The sequence below is a fragment of the Amblyraja radiata genome, chromosome 21, assembly GCF_010909765.2.
Source record: "Amblyraja radiata isolate CabotCenter1 chromosome 21, sAmbRad1.1.pri, whole genome shotgun sequence".
Classification (NCBI taxonomy): domain Eukaryota; kingdom Metazoa; phylum Chordata; class Chondrichthyes; order Rajiformes; family Rajidae; genus Amblyraja; species Amblyraja radiata.
In genome coordinates this window covers 19,430,981-19,455,739 of record NC_045976.1, presented here as the reverse complement: position 1 = coordinate 19,455,739, position 24,759 = coordinate 19,430,981, and the positions used below count along the sequence as shown (strand labels likewise).

General features: G+C 41.7%; 1 protein-coding gene across 2 annotated transcripts in view; it reads right to left on the bottom strand.

The window, feature by feature from the left end:
• Nucleotides 1-19,106, bottom strand: part of hbp1 (HMG-box transcription factor 1) — a 41,152-nt gene extending 22,046 nt beyond the window's left edge. The window contains exons 1-3 of one of the 2 annotated variants that reach the window (XM_033039709.1): nt 19,050-19,106; nt 8,439-8,631; nt 19-259 (exon numbers count right to left, since the gene is read on the bottom strand). In XM_033039709.1, coding sequence (XP_032895600.1) covers nt 19-259; nt 8,439-8,631; nt 19,050-19,064 — 449 coding nt within the window. In that variant the 5' untranslated portion in view covers nt 19,065-19,106. Of the gene's footprint in view, nt 1-18; nt 260-6,572; nt 6,727-8,438; nt 8,632-19,049 lie in introns of those variants that run through there. The other variant, XM_033039710.1, reaches the window with a different exon arrangement.
• Between the last annotated feature and the right edge of the window lie 5,653 nt (nt 19,107-24,759).

Sequence of the window (24,759 nt, the reverse complement as noted above, 5' to 3'; positions counted from 1 at the left end):
AATGGCATTTACACAAACCTGTTGTAAAATGTGCATTGCATGAGAGGACTTTGTGGACTAGTGGCTATATTAGCTAGTTCAGTCAACCAATTCGCACCAGAATCACTGGTGAAAGATGACAAGGCACTATCAGGCGAGTTAGAGGCACACATAGTTTGAGTAGACCTCAGGAATTGTTGATGAGACACTCCACTGCTCAGTTGGAAGGCTCCAGGTATGGCTCTGTCTGTCTCTACAGCTTTTAATTCTGGAAGATCATCTAGAAAACGAGGAACATTCAAAAACTCAAAATGCGTTTTGTTCATGATCAGATGATTTACAAAAGAACATTCATAGAATATGATCAAAGTTAAGAGGTTGGAGTTCTAAACATAGTTTGAACAATTATTATTCATCAAAACAGTGGATTACCCATCTGAAAATGATGCCTCTTACGCTCACTAAAAGCAGAGATCAGAGAAGGGTGCAGTATTAGAACCACAATCCTCTTAAATTTTCTGCAAGCAAGACATTCTGCTGAGAACATCCATTACACATTTTATGACCAGGCTGAAGAAGAGTCTCGACCCGAAAACGTCACCCATTCCTTCTCTCCAGAAATGCTGCTGGTCCCGCTGAGTTACTCCAGCATTTTGTGTCTGCCTTCGATTTAAATCAGCATCTGCAGTTCGTTCCTACACATTTGGTCCGATCCACTGAAAAATCTCTTTGAAGATCTACTTTGAAGTTCTCCTCTCTCCGACGAGAGTTCAGCAACATCCTCTCTCGCTGCTCCCCCTCTGTGATTCCCCCTGCTCTCTGACCACGTCCAGAGATGCTGCCAGACCCGCTGAGTTACTCCAACATTTTGTGTCTACCTACGATTTAAACCAGTTCTTTTCTACCCATTTTATCTGCTTTGCCCACTATTTCTTTAGCAGCTCAGTGAGTTGATTGTCGCCTTTCGTTCCTGTGATGAAGACATCTGAATCAATATTATAATAGCTCATGGCATATTTGCAGAAAGATTGCATACTCTGCTGTAAATAAACAGATAAGTGTCATAAAATTACCATTTCTTCACAAAGATGTCCACAATGCTAAAACATTATTAGTTCTCTATATATAAATTGTAATAAAGTACATAAAAGGCAAAAAATTCAAATCTTGGCATATGAAATATTGCGCAATAGATATAAAGATTGGTAAGCATTAATACAGAACACCAACCGATAATAGCAAACATATTTTATTCTCCCCACAAACTCTGTTTCACAGCCCCTCACCCCTTACTTCTCTCTGACAAATCTAAGATTGAACCAAATGTTCAAGCCAAATCCTTCAGCTTGTATTTGACACAGTTGAGCTTCTGACCATTTTACAATCATCAGAAACACCTTCCACTGTTGTTTGATTGATGTCTCTGCCCTCAACTCAATTGCTGCTGAGGTTCTCACGCTCCCTTTGATCAAGACATGCCTAAACTCTCTAAACTTGTTTATTCCAATGAAATATTGACTTAACTACCATCTTCCAACGTTTGTGAACAGGAAGCCATGTAAAATTCTGCTATTCTTAGGTTCAATTCATTCACAATTCCTGTACTTGCTGATCAGCACTGACTTTCAGCTGTAACATGTCTTATATCATCTTCACCCATGATTTCTAATCCACAATGCCCGATGGTTAAGCAATGACGTGATTTTACAATTCTCATCTTTGTTCTTGAATTCATCCATAGTTTTGCTCCTCCCCATTGTTGTAACTTCCCCCTTATGTAGGTGGTGTCACCAATTCTTTTTAAAGCATTTCAGTGAAAGTCACCAGAATATTTCAGCATATTGAATGTCCAACCTAAATGCACGGTTACTGTGATTGCTTTTACTGATGCATATTTGAAACAAGATTGTCTTATTGTAGTTTTATTCATTAATTCTGAAGATGTTAAAATCTCAAGAACTCACAAGTTTTTCAAAATAAGATGTCACAAGATGAAAATGCTTACATTATTTTTTTATGTGGAGCATTGTTTAGTCTTTATGAAAAATATTAAAATTCTACTTTTTTCCATCTTGAATATTACATGACCAATAGACTTCAGATTTAACTGCAGCCACTAAATTTCCTATTCCATAAAGTTTTTAAAAATCCTTCCATTGGGAACATGCAGTCATAACTTACAAAAGTAACTAAAATCCCTCAATCCATTAATTCATTTTGTTATTATTAGGCACTTCTGGGTGTTAGGCACTTTTTGCTTACAATCAAAGTGTTTAATGGGCCCTGAAAGCAGCCTGTCCATAAATGTACCTGATGCCACATTCCAAAGAATAAACTGATCATAGAAAGTTAAAGTTATAAACTAACATCCAAATATAGTTTGTTTATTTAAAAGGCACTGATTACACTCGTGATGAAGATCGAATGAGTGTTTTCCTATAAAAATGAGCTGACTGAACAAAATCAGATAGCTAAAACCCCTGATCTCACCTCATGTGCGCCAATCTTAATATTTCAAAAAATCTGCGTACTGATGATTAAGAGCAAATGGGTGATTTTCAACATCCCATGACATTTAATATAGTAATTTTATAGACATTTAAATAGTAAAAAATGCAACAGCAATATACACAAATGTGTATTGGATAGCTCATTAGAAGTGCAAAACTCCCTTTTGCATGTATAAGACATTGCCGCAATTACCAATTAAGGACGCATATTATGATTGGATTTTACATGGAATACATCCTTTGCAGCATTACTGGAAATTTGAACCATTTGGACCCTTCACTGCGCCCTCCTAAGACAATGTGGTCTTAAAACTGAGGCAACTGCAAACTACGTAAAATACTTACAGTGCCCTCCATAATGTTTGGGTCAAAAAACCATCATTTATTTATTTGCCTCTGTACTCCACAATTTAAGATTTGTAATAGAAAATATCATATGTGGTTAAAGTGTACAATGTAAGATTTTATTAAAGGCCATTTTAATACATTTTGGTTTCACCATGTAGAAATTACAGCAGTGTTTATACATAGTCCCCCCATTTCAGGGCACCATGTTTGGGACACATGGCTTCACAGGTGTTTGTGATTGCTCAGGTGTATTTAATTGCCTCCTTAATGCAGGTATATAAGAGCTCTCAGCACCTAGTCTTTCCTCCAGTCTTTGCATCACCTTTGGAAACTTTCATTGCTGTTTATCAACATGAGGACCAAAGTTGTGCTAATGAAAGTCAAATAAGCCTTTATGACACTGAGAAACAAGAATAAAACTGTTAAGAGACATCAGACAAACAAAATCAACTGTTTGGAACATCATTCAGAAGAAAGAGAGCACTGGTGAGCTTACTAACCTCAAAGGGACTGGCAGGCCAAGGAAGACCTCCACAGCTGATAACAGAATTCTCTATAATAAAGAAAAATCCCAAACACCTGTCCGACAGATCAGAAACACTCTTCAGGAGTCAGGTGTGGATTTGTCAATGACCACTGTTCGCAGAAGACTTCAAGAACAGAAATACAGAGGCTACACTGTAAGATGCAAACCATTGGTTAACTGCAAAAATAAGATGACCAGGTTACAGTTTGCCAAGAAGTACTTAAAAGAACAACCACAGTTCTGGAAAAAGGTCTTGTGGACAGATTTACTTATATCAGAGTGATCGCAAGAGCAAGGTATAGAGGAGAGAAGGAACTGCCCAAGTTCCAAAGTATATCACCTCATCTGTGAAACAGGGTGGTGGGGGTGTTATGGCCTGGGCATGTAAGGCTGCTGAAGGTACTGGCTCACTTATCGTCATTGATACAACTGCTGATGGTAGAAGCATAATGAATTCTGAAGTGTATAGACACATCCTATCTGCTCAAGTTCAAACAAATGTCTCAAAACTCATTGGCCGGCGGTTCATTCTACAGCAAGCCAATGATCCCAAACATACTACTAAAGCAACAAAGGAGTTTTTCAAAGCTAAAAAATGGTCAATTCTTGAGTTGCCAAGTCAATAACCCGATCTGAACACAATTGAGCATGCCTTTTATATGCTGAAGAGAAAACTGAAGGGGACTAGCCCCCAAAACAAGCATAAGCTAAAGATGGCTGCAATACAGGCCTGGCACAGCATCACCAGAGAAGACGCCCGGCAACTGGTGAAGTCCATGAATCGCAGGCTTCAAGCAGTCTTTGCAAGCAAAGGATATGCAACAAAATACCAAACATTACTACTTTCATTTACATGACACTGCTGTGTCCCAAACATTATGGTGCTCCCCGTTGGATTGCAGCCTTGTCGTGGTCGGGGAGCTTGTGTGTCTCAATGACCCCCAGTGCTATGCCAGCGGGAGATTCGCCTCCTATTAGGGTCTCCCATGCTGGACAGGTCGAAGGGTAGAGGTGAGATGAAGAGCGATCCACTGGTCCTCCAGGTTGGAGGTTGAGCACAGGGCTAACAACCCTGTCTCGTAAAACACATATGTTACGGAAACAACTGAAGGAATCAACAAGGAGTGGAGGACCTTTGTTGCTGCCTTACATGCCAGGAGGCATAATAGGCAGTAAGAAGGAAGATCAAAAAAATTATGGTGCCCTGAAATGGGGGACTATGTATAAACACTGCTGTAATTTCTACATGGTGAAACCAAAATGTGTAAAAAAGGCCTTTATTAAAATCTGACAATATGCACTTTAACCACATGTGAGTTTTTCTATTACAATCTCAAATTGTGGAGTACAGAGGCAAATAAATAAATGATGGATCTTTGTCCCAAACATTATGGAGGGCACTGTTGCTGCTACTTCAGAGCTATTCTTGACCAACCATCCACATTAAAATGACAGACCCAACACTGCTGCTAGTCCTGATATCACCTCCAAAGCAATCCATCTTTCTTCAAACTGCCAATTCCCTTGCAAAAATCTTCTCACCTCTGATTCCCACATCCCTACCCTCACCCCACACAACAACCTCAAATTTTTGATTTCCCTGCTAGAGTTTTGCCAAACGAGAATTTCCATCCCACCTACAACCACCTCCCAGAGATTGATAATGCCAACATCACAAGAATCGTTCTGCCTCTGATTTCCCACCCCCACATCAAAATGCCACTCCTGTTCTCAAACCAAATCCTCTACCTCAAATGCTGGATTCCAAAGCAACTCACCACTTCTGCATCACTCCCCACCATTGTCCAGCCACAGTTCTTCTCAACCATGCTTAAGAATGGAACTTTAATTGTAACTGGAAGTTTATGCTGCAGCTGAAACTCCGAAGTAGATAAATGGCCCATCGCATCAGTGTAATTCCAAAGCAGCATAATTTCTAGGCAACACAATTCAACATTCTCTTTCAATTCAATTAAATGGTTTTCATCAATAAATGACCATGATAACTTGTATTCTATGCTACTTAAGAGTTGAGCCGGGTCTATTTAATCAACTAACACATCATGTCAGGAATCAATCTGAGGGACATTTGCGTCCTCAATTGCAATTACATCTTCCTTCATTAGACAGACCAGATGCATGCATAAAATTTAACATGCAACCTCACAAGTGCTCGAAATATCCTCTTTGTAGCCCACACTACCACCTAGATTTGTATCTCATAATTACTCATACTTCCAATGACAGAAGCAGGCATTCTGCCCATCAAGTCTGCACTGATTCTCAAAGCAGTTATATCAATCCTATTTACCCACCTATTTTATCAGCAAACATGGAATACATTTAATCTGGTCCCTTTGCAAATCATTAGTATGGATTGTGATTAACTGGACCCCAGCACCCAACCCTGCGACACCTTATTATTTACAGTTCCCAACTTGAAAATGACTCCTCCCCTTGACCTGTTTGTTTTCTCACTCCAGGCCAATATATTACCTCCAATTCAGTGTGCTCCATTTGTGTTTCATAAACTTGTGTGACATCTAATTAAAGCTCCACTGAAAATCCAAATATACCTCAACTGACCTCCCTTATCGCTTATGCTGGATACATCACCATATTCGAATAGATTAATCAAACACGATTTCCCTTTCATGCTGACTTTGACTAATCCTATACAGGTAGTTCTGCTATAAACGCAACAGATGTATTTCTAAAATTCCTCTTGTTATAAAAATGTGTGTTATAAATAAATTGTGTCAATGGAGGAAAAAGTGGGGGTATGGGCATGACAGAGTTATTTTTCCGGTCTTTTCAATAGCAATCCATTTATTGTTGTTACAAGCTAAAAATACCAAAGGCTCTATGTTACATTGTTTAATTGTTTTATGGCAGAAGTGTCAATAGAAAGGCTTCTTGCCAATTTCAATGGCCACCTGCGGTTAGAGTAGCTGATACATTCTTAAGGGACAATACTGTCTGATTACAGCGGGAGGTACATGGAAACAGCTTTTTATTCCCTCAACTGTTTATGTCCAAAACAGCCTTTTCTCAGCATGTCAATTTCCAAAGTAACTTAATTGGTTTTCTAGTTCCTGATCAAATCACATTATAACCAATTCAGCCCGCGTAATGTAAAAAGTGATTCCTAATTTATCACTTGCGTCATATCTAATTCGTGTTATGGAAACGAGCTACAGCAGAAATACCTGTATCCTGTCACCACATCCTTAATAAAGGATTCCAGTATTTTCCCTATCACTGAAATCGTGTGAACTGGTTCTTCCTTCCCTGCATTTTCTCTCCCTTCTTTTCAAAACCAGCGGGGTTCCATTCGCTACCTTCCATTGCGGAGGAAGATTTCTGGAATCAATGAAATTTTGGAAGATGACAACCAGTGCATCTACTATTACTATAACCATCTCCTTCAAAATCCTAAAACAAAAGTTGATCAGGTTCTGGGGATTGTTCTGTAATTTTCCACAATCTCCTAAAGGTTTTCTATATCTTCTTCTCTGAAGACGCAAAATATTAAATTTTCACTTTTTTTTGTTTCCAAACATGATTTTTGCTCTGACTGTGTGATGGACCCTCTTCAACTTTAGCTAATATTTTCCATTTCACAGATAAAAGAGCCTTTACACTTTTGTGTTTATGTTTCTCATGGGTCTCCTCCCATTTTCTCTCATCCCTTTTCTTTCCAGCATTTGGTTCTTCTTTGTCAAATTCTTTATGTTCTGAGTTAAGATCCTACCCCTCTGCTGCTTTTATTCCATTATTTTTTATCTGGGATTTCTCAGTTCCTTTCCCATTTTGCCTATCTCTTCTCCAGGTTAATTATCCTGGGATATTTAATTTCCACCTTTGCAAACACATCTTCGTAATAGCCAATGGATTGCACTCAATTAAGTCTATTTCTGTCATTAATTCATTCTTATTGTTCGAACCATTGTGTGCATCCAAAGAGCCTTTTATTGTGTCTTCTCCTAGTGTTCCTTTCTCTGAATATTATGTTTCTCTACTCATATGTTTTTTGTACACCTATCCCTTCAAGATTATCGATTTGTCCTTTCTCTTTAACCTTCTAAATGTTCCCCATCAGAAACTTCCCTCCCACTATTTACATTCAAGTTTAGATTTAAGGAGCAAGGTGTGGGGAGATGAGAGGGCAGGAAAGATGACGGAGGGTGAAGATCTATTTGGATGTAGACAATTATGTTATTGTGTGAAGACTTAACAGAATCTTATTCAGCATTTGAATGTCCCATGATTAACCAAAATGTGATTTACGTATACACCACATGTTTATCCTGTATTCAAAGAGAATAGTGTTTCCCGTTAAGCAGAAATCTTCAATAGTCTGGGATTTTGTTCAATTGTTACCACAACCTGACCATGATGAAAAAGCCCAATATGCATCACATACATTCAAATGATAATATTTTAACTATTTATCCACTTTTGTTTTAAAGCGCCAGAACATTTTGGAATCCATATTCAAAAAAAAGCATTTAGTTATATTTTCAGAAACCCCAAACCACACCAATTTAAGAATAAACACTTCCTCAGAGTGTATTTAAAAGAAAATCAATTTGTTAATATAATCTGCAATTATTGTTCCATATCAATTTGACTGGATTTAATACGTTTGCAGCATGCAACACTTGGTGTCGCATTGGGGCAGTGTGCTTATCATAGGTCATCCTAGCTGAACAGTTCCAATAAAAACCTCTTTAATCATCTTATATTTTAATACTTTCCAATTTCTAGGGATGTTTAGTTTTGCATTAACATCAAGTCTCACATTTGAGATAATTAACAGAACAAAATAAAAGTAATAAAGCTAACAAAAAGGAAATTAGGTAAGTGAGGGACAGAAACTGCACCTGGTCAGATGCTACATTTTAAAAACAAAATATATATTTAATGGTGGAATTACTCACCTCTGTGACAAACATTAGTCAAATACAAACTACTGCATTTGACTATGGGAATTTTTTTTTAAGTTATTTATCCTAAAAGTCTGCAAAAATACAATATCATAAATCTAAAACTATCTTTAAAAAAAAGCTCACCATATTCCATAACCTGATCACTGTTTGCATTTCCAGGTGATGATGGTAAATCTTCATTACATTTTAACAACTCAAATGATTCATCCATGCCAGAAGGGTTCTTGTCGACCACAAACTGAACTTTCTGTACTCTGTTTGGTGTATATTTTGTTTTCATATCCCACACCATGTTACGCCATTGGAGTTCATTTGACTTGAATAAAACAAATAATAATTAATATTAACTGGATTATTGTTGCGATCATAATAAACTTCATAAAATTCAGCAAAAATTAAATACATTTTAATCAAAAATTAGCATGGCCATATTAAAAAGTATAGAATTTATTACGCAATGTTTTGAGTTTAATCATTCTATTTTTAATAGACTTGCTAATTTCCTATGACTGCAAAAGCGGAGTCAAAAGCAAGCAGAATATTCAGGGGAAGAAGTGTTTACCGTATAAATTACCCAAAAATAAGGCACGAAAATTTACCTGCGTCTTGGAGGCCGAAAGTTATGTTGTTAGCCAAGAAAGATAGACTTGGCTATCCCTCAGTGCAGCAACATCAAGAACGATGTTGCTGTACTGAGGGATAGCCAAGTCTATCCCTCATTTTTGGCAGCTGATGGGACGCGGCTGTAAAAGGACAGTACCGCTGGGGGGCAGGGGAGGGGAATTGGGGGGGGGGGGGTGGAAGAGTCCCTTCCACAGTGTGTGGGGAGTCTGGCCAGGGGTAAAGTTGCGGGGAGGGCAGGAGCGTTGAGAAGGAGAGGGTCGGGGATCATGCCAGGAACTCACTCACTCACCGGGCGTGGAGCCACCGCATTGTGGCCGGGGAGGGAAGTAGCTCGGGTGGCTACGAGCGGCCGCCGGGACCGGACAGCGGAACCGGCCGCCACCTCAGCTCCTTCTGCCGGCTGGCCCGCCAGCTAGTCACGGTGTCCTTCAAAACAGGCGTAATCGGTGGAGGTGGTGGTTGGCGGGTAGCTACTGGGCGGAAGGCTGGCTGTTCTGTTCTGTCCCGGGCTCGCTCTCTCTCTCTCTCTCTCTCTACTAGTCCCGGGGCAGGCGACCTGGGCGCTACAGCCAATCCCGGGCTCGCAGGCGACCTGGGTGCTACAGCCAGTCCCGGGGACGCGAGGGATCTGGGAACTGCAGCTAGTCTCGGGGACGCGAGGGATCTAGGAACTGAAACCAGTCCCAGGGATCTGGGAGCTGCAACTAGTCCTGGGGCATGCAGGTAATGTTGCCGACCCCTGGACTAAACCAAACCCTTGATCCTGTATCGTCATCCTTTTCTCAAAATTTAGCAACTTAAATGGGGGCGTGTCTTCGACGCAGGTGCGTCTTCATTGCCGGGAAATACGGTAATTGGTCCAGGGTCAGAAAAATTTCATCCCATTTTTAAGTCATATATTCTGTTCTTACTTTCCTTTCTCAAAAAGCCTTAATAGCTATAATAAATATACTCACATAAATTTGTAATACTGCTATTAAGACTTGCTACCTTTATGTTTCTTAAGGAGTATCAAAAGTGTAAAAATGCAAAATATTATACAAAGAAAATTATGTACTATTTTATTAATTTGTTCTTCATTAACGTAGTTAGTTTAGGTTCACACAATTATCACTTTCACAAGATAACTTATTTTAACATTTATACTTAAAACAAACAGATTAAAATCATGTACTTCATTAAGTGAAAAATGTACCTACTTAAATCAATTGAACCATAGCATAATTAAGAAACATGATATTGTTAATAAAAAGACTCGTTTTTTTTGTTAAAGAATGTTCATAATATGGGAGAAAGAAAATAAAGCAGACTTTTATCAACAGGCATAAGTGCAAATGAGGAAGCTCGTTGAATGACAGATCATATTTGCTTTGATGACAAATTGGACACTAACACACCCCTACTTCACAATTTTTCTTTATTCCTTTTGCAGGGTTCGAAATTAGCGGTTGCCCGGGTGCCACTGACCACCCAAAGTGCCACCGGGCAGTCTAAACGCCGAGTCATTTTGACCGGCTTGACACGCAGATACTGGTTGATACCGAAGATAGACGCAAAAAACTGGAGTAACTCAGCGGGTCAGGCAGCATCTCTGGAGAAAAGGAATGTGACGTTTTGTGTCGGCGACGGCTGTAATAAGTGGGAAAGATACTCAGTGGCGTGACAGAGGGTTGGAGCGAATGACGGGCCCCAAACAGCAGCAGCAGCATTGGCGACGGCTCCATCTCCACCTCCTCCCTCCCGCCCTGTTAGCGGCCGCTGCCTGCCACTCCGCCAACGGCGCTTTCAAAACAAACCCTCCCGCACGCCGGGAGGAGGGAGGGGGTGGCCCCCTTCCGCTGGCTGAATCGTCTGCACCGCTCGGCCCCGCACCTTCCTGTTGGTTGGAGGAGGGGAGGCGTGGCGAGGAGATCCCAACTGCCTCCCCCTTTGGCAGCAGCACTTGGCGATGGACAGGCAGGGACGGCAGGGTGGAACATGTCCCCCCCCGTTTTGAGAGCCCCCCCCCAGGGTTGGCCAGAGACGTCGGGAGTCAGATGGGAGCGGTGCCCCCAGGCCCACAGCCAGCGCAGAGAAGCAGCGCTAAACCCAGTTCAACTCCGGCTGTCCCGCCATGTTATCCCTGCCTGGATTTACGGGAAATATGTCATCAGTCCAGGCGTGGCAGGCAGAGTTGAGCTGCATCTAGCGCTGGATTGAGCTGAAATTACCGTTCACATTGCCTTTGAAGTCTCGTGTGTGTGAGTGTGCGCATGCGCGCGCGGCCGCTTAGATATTGTGTGTCCCCTGTCCCCTCCATATTTTGATAGCGATTTCCGTGCCTGAGATGGCCAAGGCAGCGATGATGCCGGTGTTGTCCGAGGAGCGCTGACCTTCCTTCCCACCTCCTCTGCTCCTTCCCCTCTCTCTCTCTCTCTCTTGTACGCCCCCCTCCACCCCCCTTATCCTGAGACCCCTCCTCTCCATCCCGCACTGATCTCCATTCCTGCCTCTATTCAGTCCTCACTGACATCCCGTGTGCTCCCTCCTCATCTACTCCCCCCCTCATCTATTCATCTTGCACTGATCTCCCTATCCACCTCGCATTGATTCTCCTGCCACTCCCCATCAATCCTACACTGGTACTCCAATTGATCCTATACTGACCCCCCTTCCCATCCATCCAGCACTGCTCCACCTCTTTATCCTGCACTGCTCCCCCCATCCATCCATCCTGCACAGATCACCCCCATTCAACCCCAGTCATCCCCCGCGCTCTCCCCTCACAATTTTACCTACTCAAACCACCACGCACTAATTCCCCTGCCTCAATCCATCCATTCCGCACCGATTGCCTTCTCAACCCCTCCCACCGCCACCTATCCATCCTGCACTGATTCACCCCCCCCCCCCCCCCCCACGACCCTATTGTGCTGGAAATGTCTTCAGAACGACCATTGACTATGTTTGATAACAGGATGCAATCAACTGTGTTTTAATTCCCAATGTTATTATTTGTTTTAATCCATAAAGGTGGATTAATTAAATTGTGAACACGTGAAATATTAAAACCGCTGTGTTCGATTGTCACTGCTACCGTTGACACGTTATTACAGAATTCATTTTAACGGCAAATCAATACTCTTAATATGGAGTATCAGTACTGTAGTTATTTAATGAGTAACATTCACAACTATACGTTGGATTTATCCAGGTTTTACTTCTACAGTCAGTCATACACATCACAAATTTGGTCAGGAGATATTTCAGTTGAAATTTTAATGTTAATTCTGAAGTGGGAATGATGGAAAAAGCAGTTATCAACAAAAAAATATTTTTTAATTTGTTGCTTACAAACTGGGTATCTTCATTGCTGTTCACAACACATACATCTAATCTGAATGCCCGGTAATGTGGCGTCTTGACACCTTTAAATATATTACCAAAAGAACATTTGCTGCATTTATGTCCTTTGGCCATCTCTTGTTAGTTAGTGTAATGTTTAACCTGTCAGATGGGGATAGTCAGTTTGACAGCTATTATCATAAAATGCCTTTAAAAAATTCCTTGCAACCTGTATATTTTGTTGTGGATAAATTATGTGGGAAGCGAGAGTGTTTCTGTACCAATAGCAATAACGACCCATGCTATGGCCATGTCATGATAATTTTCGGTCCTTCACAGAAAACATGCTTGCATCAATCTGTATTGTGCATGGTTAAGCATATATGTTATCATTGTCCAGTATTTATTGACACGTTGATCATACGCTGAATAATCCAACCACATTTTTGTTTGGAAGTGGAAAGAAATAATAAAAATTGCATTAATTGCAATGTGTAAAAAGAGTTGAGATACTATTATAATTTTGCTGCATGTCATTGTGCAAGCCATATCATGTCTTGATTGGTGAATATGTTTAGTTTGTGACTTTATTTGAAGCAGAAATAATATGTGAATGCTTCATTGAGCATAATTCCGACTGATAACTACGCACTTCGTCCGAGTACATTATCGCACGCGTCATGCAAGCCATCTTAAATGACCACCTAAACTGTCATTTGGCAACCTAAAAAGCTGCCAAGGTTGCCCGGCTGGCAACAGGGAAAAAAAGTTAAGCGAGAGCCCTGCTTTTGATGTCAGTTGCAAGAGCATAGTATGAAAAGCATGACCTATTCAAATGTCATAGGCCAAATGAATACCAAATGTCATAGGCCAAATGCACCTCATATTCCGTCTGGGGTCCTTGCGTCCTTATGGCATTAACATTGAATTCTCCCAATTTGGCTAGCCCGTGCTGTCTCCTCCCCTTCCTTAACCCTCTAGCTGTCTCCTCCCACCCTCCCATCCGCCCGCCCTCGGGCTCCTCCTCCTCCTCCCCTTTTCCTTCTTTCTTTCCCCACCCCCCATCAGTCTGAAGAAGGGTTTTGGCCCGAAACGTCGCCTATTTCCTTAGCTCCGTAGATGCTGCTGCACCCGCTGAGTTTCCCCAGCAATTGTGTGTACCTAGGCCAAATGAATGCTAGTTGTATTAGTTTGCAGTCGCTACATTTTGCTTCATAAATAAAGCAACATATTATTTAAATACATTGTAAAACATTCTTACCACGAATACTGAGAAGAGACTGCTCTTCTTAATTAACTGCATCTATAGATGAGGCTTTCACCAGGGTCTCCTCTATATCCCGTAGCTCCGCTCTCACTCCACATCCCCCCACTCGTAACAAGGACAGAGTGCCCCTTGTGCTCACCTTTCACACTACCAGCTGTCACAAACAGATAATCCTCTGACATTTTCGCCACCTCCAACGGGATCCCACCACTGGCCACATCTTCCCATCTCCTGCCCATTCGGCTTTCCGTAGAGACCGCTCCATCCGTAACTCCCTGGTCAATTTGTCCCTTCCCACTCAAACCACCCCCTCCACTGGTACTTTCCCTTGCAACCGCAGGAAATGCGACACTTGTCGCATTACCTCCCCCCCACGACTCCATCCAAGGATCCAAGCAGCCTTTCCAGGTGATGCAGAGGTTCACCTGCACCTCCTCCAACCTCATCTATTGCAGCCGCTGCTCTAGGTGTCAACTGCTCTACATCGGGTGAGACCAAGCGTAGGCTTGGCGATCGCTTCGCCCAACACCTCCGCACAGTTCGCATTAACCAACCTGATCTCCCGGTGGCTCAGCACTTTAACTCCCCCTCCCATTCCTTATCCGACCTTTCTGTCATGGGCCTCCTCCATGGCCAGAGTGAGTCCCGGCGTAAATTGGAGGAGCAGCACGTCATATTTAGCTTGGGTAGTTTACACCCCAGCAGTATGAACATTGACTTCTCCAATTGCAGGTAGTCCTTGCTTTCTCCCTCCTTCCCAGCTCTCCAACAGCCCCACTGTCTCCTCCTCTTCCTTTCTCCTTCACACCCCCCCCCCCCCACCCCCACATCAGTTTGAAGAAGGGTCTCGACCCGAAACGTCACCTCTTCCTTCGTTCCATAGATGCTGCGTCATGCCTCACCCGCTGAGTTTCTCCAGCATTTTTGTCTACTGTCGATTTTTCCCGCATCTGCAGTTCTTTCTTAAGCATCTCTTTATGCTACTATGTCTCTGGGTTTCATGATCTTAGTATTAACTATAGTATTAGCTAGTGTGTAAGATGGAACTACAGATGCTGGTTTAAACCGAAGATAGACACAAAAAGCTGAAGTAACTCAGCCGGGCAGGCAGCATCTCTGGAGAGAAGGAATGGGTGACATTTCAGGTCAAGACCCTTCTTCAGACAGTATCAGCTAGATTATTTTCACTTTGCAAATATTGTCATTCAAGCAAAAAACAAAGCTAATGCTGACAACTTGCAAGAAAACAACTCTCCAAAAGACTGCCTCAGATGTCTAAGTATCATTGATCTTGATAATATAAAGAATTAGTGAATGGAAAGAAAATTAAATTAACAGTAAATTAACCAGTATTCCCTGTTTTCTTTTGGAGATCTAGCTTTTGTAATATTTTATACGTTTCAAATTGTTCTCTGAACCATGTCTCGGAAATTTTATTGGTTATTTTTTGCTTCAGAATGAGGAAAAACAAGGTGAATCTGAGTTAGAACTCAATCGAAGTAACAAAGTGAAGACTAAATATTCATAGGTAGACACAAAATGCTGGAGTAACTCAGCGGGACAGGCAGCATCTCTGGAGAGAAGGAATGGGTCACACAAAAGCGGGACAGGTAGCTTCTCTGGAGAGAAAGAATGGGTCACACAAAAACAGGACAGGCAGCATCCCTGGAGATGCTTTCCTACACTAAATATTCAACGCGATTTAAACGCTATGGATGTCATTTGGCATAGAAACGGCATCTTCTTGTACAAATTTATCTTGCCACCTCTGCCCCATTACAAATCAAACTCAATTTCCAAATATATTTCTTCCACATTATAAAGCATTGGCGATGCTAAAACTGAGCTTTGCACTCAGGTAGTTCGGCTGTAACACAATTTCATGTTCCTATGAAACTAACTACGTTATAGAAAACCGAGGTTTAAAACAGTTGTGTCCCGTCATTTCTCACTCACACAGACTTTTCAAAAATAAAGAACATATTAAACGCTTATCTTAGCCACCACAAAGACAGGATGAAAGAGCAAGGGTTTTACTGACAGAAAAAAAATTGGGCGGTGATCAAACTTGTCGCACCAGTCCTGTCCTTTGGTGACAGAGAGGATTCCATGTGCGTGAGATGGTTCGATTGTCAGTCGGCCGGTATGCGTTTCCCCCTCTGGGCTACTCACCTCCTCTCCCTTCCATATACAAGCTTAACATACTAAAGGCAGCATATTACATTGTTCAAAAAATGAAATTGTTTATTATTTCATGTGTCAAAAGATGTGATTCTAGTTAATTTCAATAGCCACCCACAGGAATGTATGTTCTTAAGAGACGATAGTGCCTGTTTACTGTGGGATGGGGGGTTTTCCCATACAGCCTTCTAGTTTGCTTGTAAATCTCTGAAGTAACTTTTGAGTTGTTCTCTTTATCCCAATAGAAATCCTGTAATGTTGAGTTTGGTACACATTGCATGCCAAATACGTGTTTCTTTGGCCTCCTTTCTGCTCACATTCAATTTTCCCCATCTTCTTCCTTTCCAAATGGTGTTCTTCAAGGATCAGTGCTGGGACCTCTGTTGTTTATGATATATACACATGACTTGGACAAAAATGTAAATGGGTTGTTTGGTAAATTTATAGATTACATCAAAATTGGTGGATTAAGGACAGTAAAAAAGGTTGTCAAACGATACAACCAGACATAGATGAGTTACAGATATGAGCAGAGAAATGGCAGATGGAGTTTAATCCAGGCACGTGGGACGTATTGCCTTTTTGAAGGTCAAATGTAAGGGCAACAACAACAGGTAATGGCAGGACCTTAATAGCATTCATGTATACGGGATATCATGGAATCTAAGTCCATAGCTCCCTGAAAGAAGCAGCTCAAATAGAAAGAGTGGTAAAGAAAGTATGTTTGCCTTTATCAGATGGGGGGGGGGGGGGCACGGAGTCTGAGAGTCAGGAAGTTATGTTGCATATTTATAGGACTTTGCTTTGGCCATTTGGAATATGGTGTGCGGTTCTGGTGGCTATATTACAGGAAGAATATAGAGTCTTTGGGAAAGGTGTAAACTATACGGGCAGGTGGAACAAACTCAAATTGTTTTCTTTGGAGAATTGGAGGCTGAGAGAAGACCTGATAGAAGTTTATAAAATGAGTCATAAATTCGGTAGACTATCAGAATCTTTATCAGAGCACGGAAATGTCAAATACTAGAGGGCATAGCTTTAAGGAGAGAGGGGAAAAAAGTTTGAAGGAGATATGCAGGGCAAGTTTATTGTAGCTGCTTGGAATGCACTGACAGGGGTGATGGTGGAAGCAGATAGTGGCTTTTAGAACAGTACATAAATATGCAGGAAATGAAGGGATACGGATTATGTTTATAATATACATCTGAAGCCAATACAACTATTCCCATGCAGACTTTGGCATGATTCCCATGGCATGGTTATGGCACATTGCATGCAACTGTTACATTTATTGAATAAATGTTGTATTTTTTAATTCATTATTTACTCCGATTACATTTCTTACAACCATTTTTCCCGATTTAGGAATTTCATGATTAAATGCATCAGCTCTTCAGTTTATGGCAATGTGCCAATAAGATCTCAACTACTTTGATTACATTAATTATTAGGGCAAATCAGTGAACAAAAATGCAGTTTAAAGTGCCACCGCTTGGACACTTCTGACTAATATTGAGAGTGTGCAGTCACGCGCTTCAAAATAGTTAATAGAAAATCACAATTACCTTTAGAATATTTTAAATCTGCTGTCATAAATATTGATGTCCAAATGTAGTAATCACTGCATACTAAACTTTTACATGGTATTTATAATTATTTCTTACATCTTTGCAGCAACATTTCCACATACAAAAAGCAAAATTATATTCCAAATTCTATCCACCCTGCAGCCTATTTAAACACAGATGCTTCTCTTTCAGAGTCCACAAATGTCATGTTTCTTATAATATCCTCCATGGAAAATATGGTATTCGGAAGGAGATCGGACATAAATATCATGTTCCCAGTTGCCACTTAAAGAATACAGAACTAGAGTAAACTATAATCAAGATGATAGATAGCCTTCTACGGTTATAAGTGTAGCCTTTTTGCTGCAACCACTTGCGATTCAATCACAAAAAACTTTCTTTTTGCAAGAATGTTCCTGTTATTTTCCAGTTTTCTGATCTGCACAGCGTTACCTATCCCTTACATGCATTTAATGTTACACATTTTTGTTACTATTATTGAGATTACAAAAACCCGCGTCTTCAAATATGCTTAGAACCCGTGTCTCCACTTAATATATGATTGACTATTAAAGTCAGATTTGTGGGAGAGGAGAATGTTATTCAAACAAAGACGTCTTAAACATATGTTAAAAACTAACATCTCGTCTTTTCCAATATCTTTGCCTAAATCGGGACTCATTTTGATTCCTGTAATTCAGAAACGAAATCTCGTTAACTTTTAAGTGTATTTGCGAACTGCGTCACTTTAAACTTAAGCCCTCATTTTTAACGACTAAAGTGTAAACAGGTTGAAAACGAAAGGAGGCAAATTCGAAACAGCGTGGGGGAAATTCATTAAAAATGCAAGGTGAACAAAATTGCGACATTTGTCTTTTCATTGAGATTTGCCATCATTAATAAGGGAGAAATGACACACGGTGAACAAATGCCTGCAGCCTGCCCACAAACACGCAGAGCCTTTAAATACACCATCATGTGATGCTTACACACCCTAAGCAGACAGCAGTACGCCTGCGTGTCAGCTCATTCATTCGAAACTGCGTAACAGGGGAATTTAACAACAAATCAGTCTTCGCACGAAGTTTTAGAGAAACTACTAAGCGCTCTTTTCTTTCAACAACGGTTGGGCTAATTGTGCACCGCAATGTAAAATTATACGATAAAGTACATTAAATGTCTCCTGGGACTTTTGCAATGTTTTACTCCAAAAAGTTGCGAGTCATATATATATATATATATATATATATATTTTAATTTATAAACAGCCCGTGGTAATTTATTATCTTTCCCTTTCACGTGACGACAATACATTACTTTAGATTAAATTAAAGGACTAAAATGCAAGAATACGAGAGTTTGGCAATGGCCACCAGTTGCCCTGCGAACATTCATTCCGCGATCGACCGACATATTTCAATTCATTTCTCCCACAAAAAACTTCGACAAGACAGGCTGGCGCTAGTGACAAGTGGCGGAGGCGGAGAGAGTGTGTGCGCGGCGGGGACGGCGACGGGGACGGGGACGTTAGAGGGGGCGGCGGGTCCACCGAGCTGCCATGAAATGAATGGACAGATGTCGCCCATTAAAAACAACAAACTTATAAACAACCAGCGACGACGCGTCGGTGCTGCCACAAACCCCCATCCGCCCAACCTGGGCCGCCGCGCAATTCTCGGCGCTCCCGCGGTGGTCTACAGTGCGGGCGAGGCTCGGCGGCGCCCCGCAGCGAGCGCCGCCGCTTGTTGACATTCGCCCAGCTTTACTCACCAGCTCCGCCGCCATTACCGAGATTACCCCCCCTTCCCCCTCACCCCAGCGGCGGGGGGCGGGGCCCGGCCTCCCACAACCCGCACCCCATTGGCTGCCCGCCGCATGACAACCAACCACAGCGCCGCTCCCATTGGCACAGCGCCTCGCTCGCGTCACCGGGGACGTCAACAGTAGCGCGAAGCATGCCGGGAGATGTTCTCTGGCAGCTTCCCCAACCTCCCCGAAACACCCGGATCAACAACAAGGACATGGCTGATAAGGGTGTGTTGCATGGGGAATGTAGTCATCGTATGCACCCCCTAGTGTGGCAATTGTGTTAATGTCTCATACATGCATTTGCATATGCTATCCAGTATATATTTCCGTATATTGTACAGGGAGGAACTGCAGATGCTGGTTTAAACCAAAGACACTAGGCATAAAAGACACTAGGTTCCTGGGAGTCAACATCTCCGATAACCTCTCTTAGACCCACAATACCTCAACTCTGATCAAGAAGGCTCACCAGCATCTCTTCTTCCTGAGGAGACTGAAGAAGGTCCATCTGTCTCCTCAGATTCTGGTGAACTTCTACCGCTACACCATCGAGAGCATCCTTACCAACTGCATCACAGTATGGTATGGCAACTGCTCTGTCTCCGACCGGAAGGCATTGCAGAGGGTGGTGAAAATTGCCCAACGCATCACCGGTTCCTCGCTCCCCTCCATTGAGTCTGTCCAAAGCAAGCGTTGTCTGCGGAGGGCGCTCAGCATCGCCAAGGACTGCTCTCATCCCAACCATGGACTGTTTACCCTCCTACCATCTGGGAGGCGCTACAGGTCTCTCCGTTGCCGAACCAGCAGGTCCAGGAACAGCTTCTTCCCGGCGGCTGTCACTCTACTCAACAACATACCTCGGTGACTGCCAATCACCCCCCCCCCCCCCCCACCCCCGGACACTTATTATTATTTATTCAAATCATTTGCTATGTCGCTCTTCCAGGGAGATGCTAAATGCATTTCGTTGTCTCTGTACTGTACACTGACAATGACAATTAAAATTGAATCTGAATCTGAAAAAGCTGGCGTAAACTCAGTGGATCAGGCAGCATCTTTGGAGAAATTAGGATGTGATGTTTTGGATCGAGACCCTTCTTCAGACTAAGGGTCAGGGGAAAAGGGAAACAAGAGATAGAGATGGTGATATAAAGCAAATGAATGCAAGATATGCCAAAAGTAAGGATGATCAAGGAAATGGTCCATTGTTGGCTCTGGGCTAGTTGATAACGAATTATACAGACAATGAAACTCACCAGGACAACAGTGAAACTAGTACTAGACTAGGGTGGGGGAGGGACGTGAAGATACAAGGATTACTTAAAGTTCAAGACTGGTTGCAAATCTTCCACTCTTCCACTCCCATTCGTTGCAACAGGACCCGTAATTTTGGCTCGCTCCCCCCGAATGTAGTCAAACACGGAATTCGCTACTTTTTTTTTAATCAGTTACCAAATATGGGCACAAGAAACTGCAGATGTGGAATCTTGAGCAAAACATAAAGTACTGGAGAAACTCAGAGGGTCTATGGAGGAAAATGGATGAATAATCAATAATGCATATATGATAGAGATAGCGGTGGAGAAAGGCCTGGTAGGTGCAGGCGGTGACTTGAGGATGGGTGGTGAAAGAGAAAGACAGGATGGAGGTAAAAATGAGGCAAAAGGAAGTCAGATAAGGAAAGAAGAGAAGTGGTATGTAAATTTGGTGGGTGGATAGGACGGAAGGCAAAAGACGCGATAAGGAAATATGAGACTAGGAGATGGAAGAGTTGCATACAGGGGCAAAAAATGGAGCAGGGTAACTGAGATGAGGTGTGTGCACTGGTGGTGGGGGGGGGGGAGGAGTATTACTTGAAATTGGGGAATTCAATGCTCATATGTTTGGTTATAAGCTACCCAAGAGCAATATGAGGTGCCATTTGTTGAATTTGCATGTGGCCTCAATCTACCACTGGGGGAAGTCAAGGAGGGAATATATGAGAAAAGGACTAAAGATGGCTAGCAACCGCCAGTTTAAATGTTGTTGGAACTCTACTTATCCAGGCTACTGAGGAGTATTCCATCACATTCTTCATGCCCCTTATAGATAGTGAAAATCTTTAGGCAATTTGGAGACAAATCATTGGCTGCCGAATATGCAGGCGTCAGAGTTTTGGTCAGCAACATCATAATGCATTATACAAATCTGCACTGAAATAATTGCAACCAACTTTAACTGGAAAGGTGACAGTGGGTGGATATTTTAAGGGCTTCAATCTTCAGCAGAGTACTTGACTATTGTGCTTTGAAGCTTATGACACCAGTGGCCAAGTCAGCCACAGAACTCCTTTCACTTGATAAAATGAAAATGTGCTTGATGTCCTGCCCATTAAATGCAGTACAAAACAAAGGCAATAGCAGATGCATTAGGCAATAAACAATCATCAGACAGTGATGGAAGGTATTGTCAACAGTGGCATTAAATGACCTGTTCAAAGATACTCATTGGCTGCCAAATTCTATACTGCCATCATAGAGTCTGTCCTCTCCATCTCCATCATGGTCTGGTTTGGCTCAGCCACCAAGCACGACATCTGGAGGCTGCAGCGAAACGTCCAATCAGCTGAGAAGGTTATTGGCTGTAGACAAAAGTGCTGGAGAAACTCAGCGGGTGCAGTAGCATCTATGGAGCGAAGGAAATAGGCAACGTTTCGGGACGAAACCCTTCTTCAGACTGATGTAGGGGGAAGCAAATGTGGCTGTGGTATCGGGTCTGGGTTAGGATGTGGTCGCAGAGTTGGAGGGAAGGGGGAATCACAGAGGGGGAGCAGTTAGAGAGGAGGATGTAAAACTGTCTTCGGAGGGAGGGGGGGAGCTTCTTCAAAGTAGGCATACCTCGAGGAGATTTCGCAGTGGAGTAGACAAAGTGTTCAAGAAGGAACTGCAGATGCTGGAAAATCGAAGGTAGACAAAAGTGCTGGAGAAGCTCAGCGGGTGCAGCAGCATCTATGGAGTGAAGGAAATAGGCAACGTTTCGTGCCGAAACCCATCTTCAGACTGATGTAGGGTGAGCTGCAATCTTCCCTCCATTGACGAACTGTACACTGCAAGGGCCAGGAAGCGAGCGGGTAAGATCATCTCTGACCCCTCTCACCCTGGCCGCAAACTCTTTGAATCACTTCCCTCTGGAAGGTGACTCCGGACTGTTAAAACTACCACAGCCAGGCATGAAAACAGCTTTTTTCCACGAGTAGTAGCTCTATTCAATAACCAAAAATCTGTAGCCCCTTTTTGCACTGGTATTTTATTTAATTCACATGTTTGATCAATTATGTTTTATTATTAATGTTTAATGTTTTATGTGTCATTCGTAACTGTCACTGTATGTCATGTCACTTGCGGGCAGAGCACAAAGGCAAATTCCTTGTATATGATTACTTGGCCAATAAACTTATTCATTCATTCAATTTAGAGTATAACCAGTTCTGGATGGAGATAGCATTACAGCCTACGAACAAATATAGATAATAAGCTGGACTTCAGTGTTGGTTGTGACTGCCCGCGACTTGAACATCGGACTGAATGCTGTAACAATTTCAGTAAAATAGAAGTTGTCAGAGGGCAGCTTGCATAAGATTATACTTGTGATTGTTCAAGGCCAATCTGGTCCCAGACATCAGTACACACTTTATTGGGACAGGATCACCCCCACTTGTAAAGTCAGAAGTGGTGATGATAAAATTCACTGCATAACAGTCACTGCATAAATACATAGTAGACACTAACCATTTGTGCGGCACGGTGGTGCAGCGGTAGAGCTACTGCCTTAAAGCGTCAGACACTCGCGTACGATCCCGACTACGGATGCTGTCCATATGTTTTTCCCGTAACCTCTGTGGGTTTTCCCGGAGATCTTCGGTTTTCTCCCACACTCCAAAGACGTACAGGTTTGTAGGTTAATTGGCTTGGTATAAATGAAAAAAATGTCCCAAGTGTAGGTAGGGTAGTGTTAATGTGTATTGATCGCTGGTTGGTTAGGACTCGGTGGGCCAAAGGCCCTGTTTCAGCGCTGTATCTCTAAACTAAACTAAACAAAACCATCTGACCATTTTTAGCTTCACATTCAGTGGCATTAATATAACCAAATGCCCAAACAATGGTCATCTTGGAGAACACCATTGACCAGATAATGAATTAAGTTAACCCTACATAACATGACAAAACAAAATATATTCTTGAGCAAATAACCTGCTTCATGACTTGTAAAACATTCCATTTGCCAATGTAGAAAGGTTCTCTCATACATGAACAAGGATAGTTTCAACCACATTCTAAAACCACATAATTCAAAACAAGAGTTTAATTCACATCCTTTCCACAACTTTGAAATACCCCAAAAGCAATGTAGAAGAACCTTAAGAACTGTAGCAATTTATGAAGGAGGCTCACCACCAACCCAAGGCCAATTAAAGCCAAGAGATACATGCCGATGATGTCCATGAGCCAGAAATAAAAGTGAAAAAATCCAAACCATTGCCATTCCAAAATAGTAATGAATTAGTTCAGATCATTGGGCAGGATGCCAGTTTCAAATTAAATAGAACCAACCAAGCCAAGTGAACACAATGACACAACAAAAATGAATGTATTGATTAAAATATTCAGTTACAGCATATGAATGGAAGCACTTCAAGGCATGGAATAGGAATATAACAATTAACAATGTGATGCAGGCAGAAAAATCTACCCACTAATCAAAAATAACAGTTAATCTACTATACATTGATTAAATTTATGTTCAAATAATTTACAGGGAATGTTGCATGAATGGTGCCTAGTTAATCTCAAAATCAAGAAATGGTTATGTAGAAAATTAAAATTTTATGCATCATTCTCATTTCTATTATATCAATCTTCATGCTTTACATAAGCAAATATTTTTTATCTGAATGCTCATAATAATAAGCACTACAAGAACATGCAAGTTAGTGATTTGACAAAGTATTTTGTTTTAAGAAACAGGATATCCCATGGAAAAATCGATTATTTAGATCAATAGAAGCAAAAGGACTGTGCAGGTTTCTGGAAACAAATTGCACATTTTAAAGGACAAGTTTGAATAAAGCAAGGGTGATATATCAAAATGTAAATATGGTGGCCCAAGGCTCTTTTGATATGTTTGGTTGTTTATTTTGTGGAATTGGTTTTTGATTGTCATCTGTAGCAACTTAGTGAAAAACATTGACTGCGTACGATCCAAACAGATCACACTTTACATGAATACGTCAGGTAAAAGAGAAAATAAAAAAGTGTGTAGAATATAGAGCTGCAAACAGTACAACCCAAGTTAAAAACAACTGCACTATTAAGCTGCACACAATTACATGGCCAACAGACATGGCACACATTACATTGCCAATATATGCAGCTGTAAAAGAAGAGAATTCAGAAGAGAATTTTCCTCAGACTTCAAAACCAATCTACATTCAACTCTACATTTTTTCCTCAGGGTTGCAGGCAATGTCAGCATTTATTGCCCATCCCTATTGGCCTTCAAGGATGTGATGGTTTACGTTTAGTTTAGATTATTATTGTCACGTGTGCAGAGGTGCAGTGAAAAGCTTTTTTTTGCGTGCAATCCAGTGAAGGAAAAGAATATACACGATTACAATCAAGCTGTCCACAGTGCA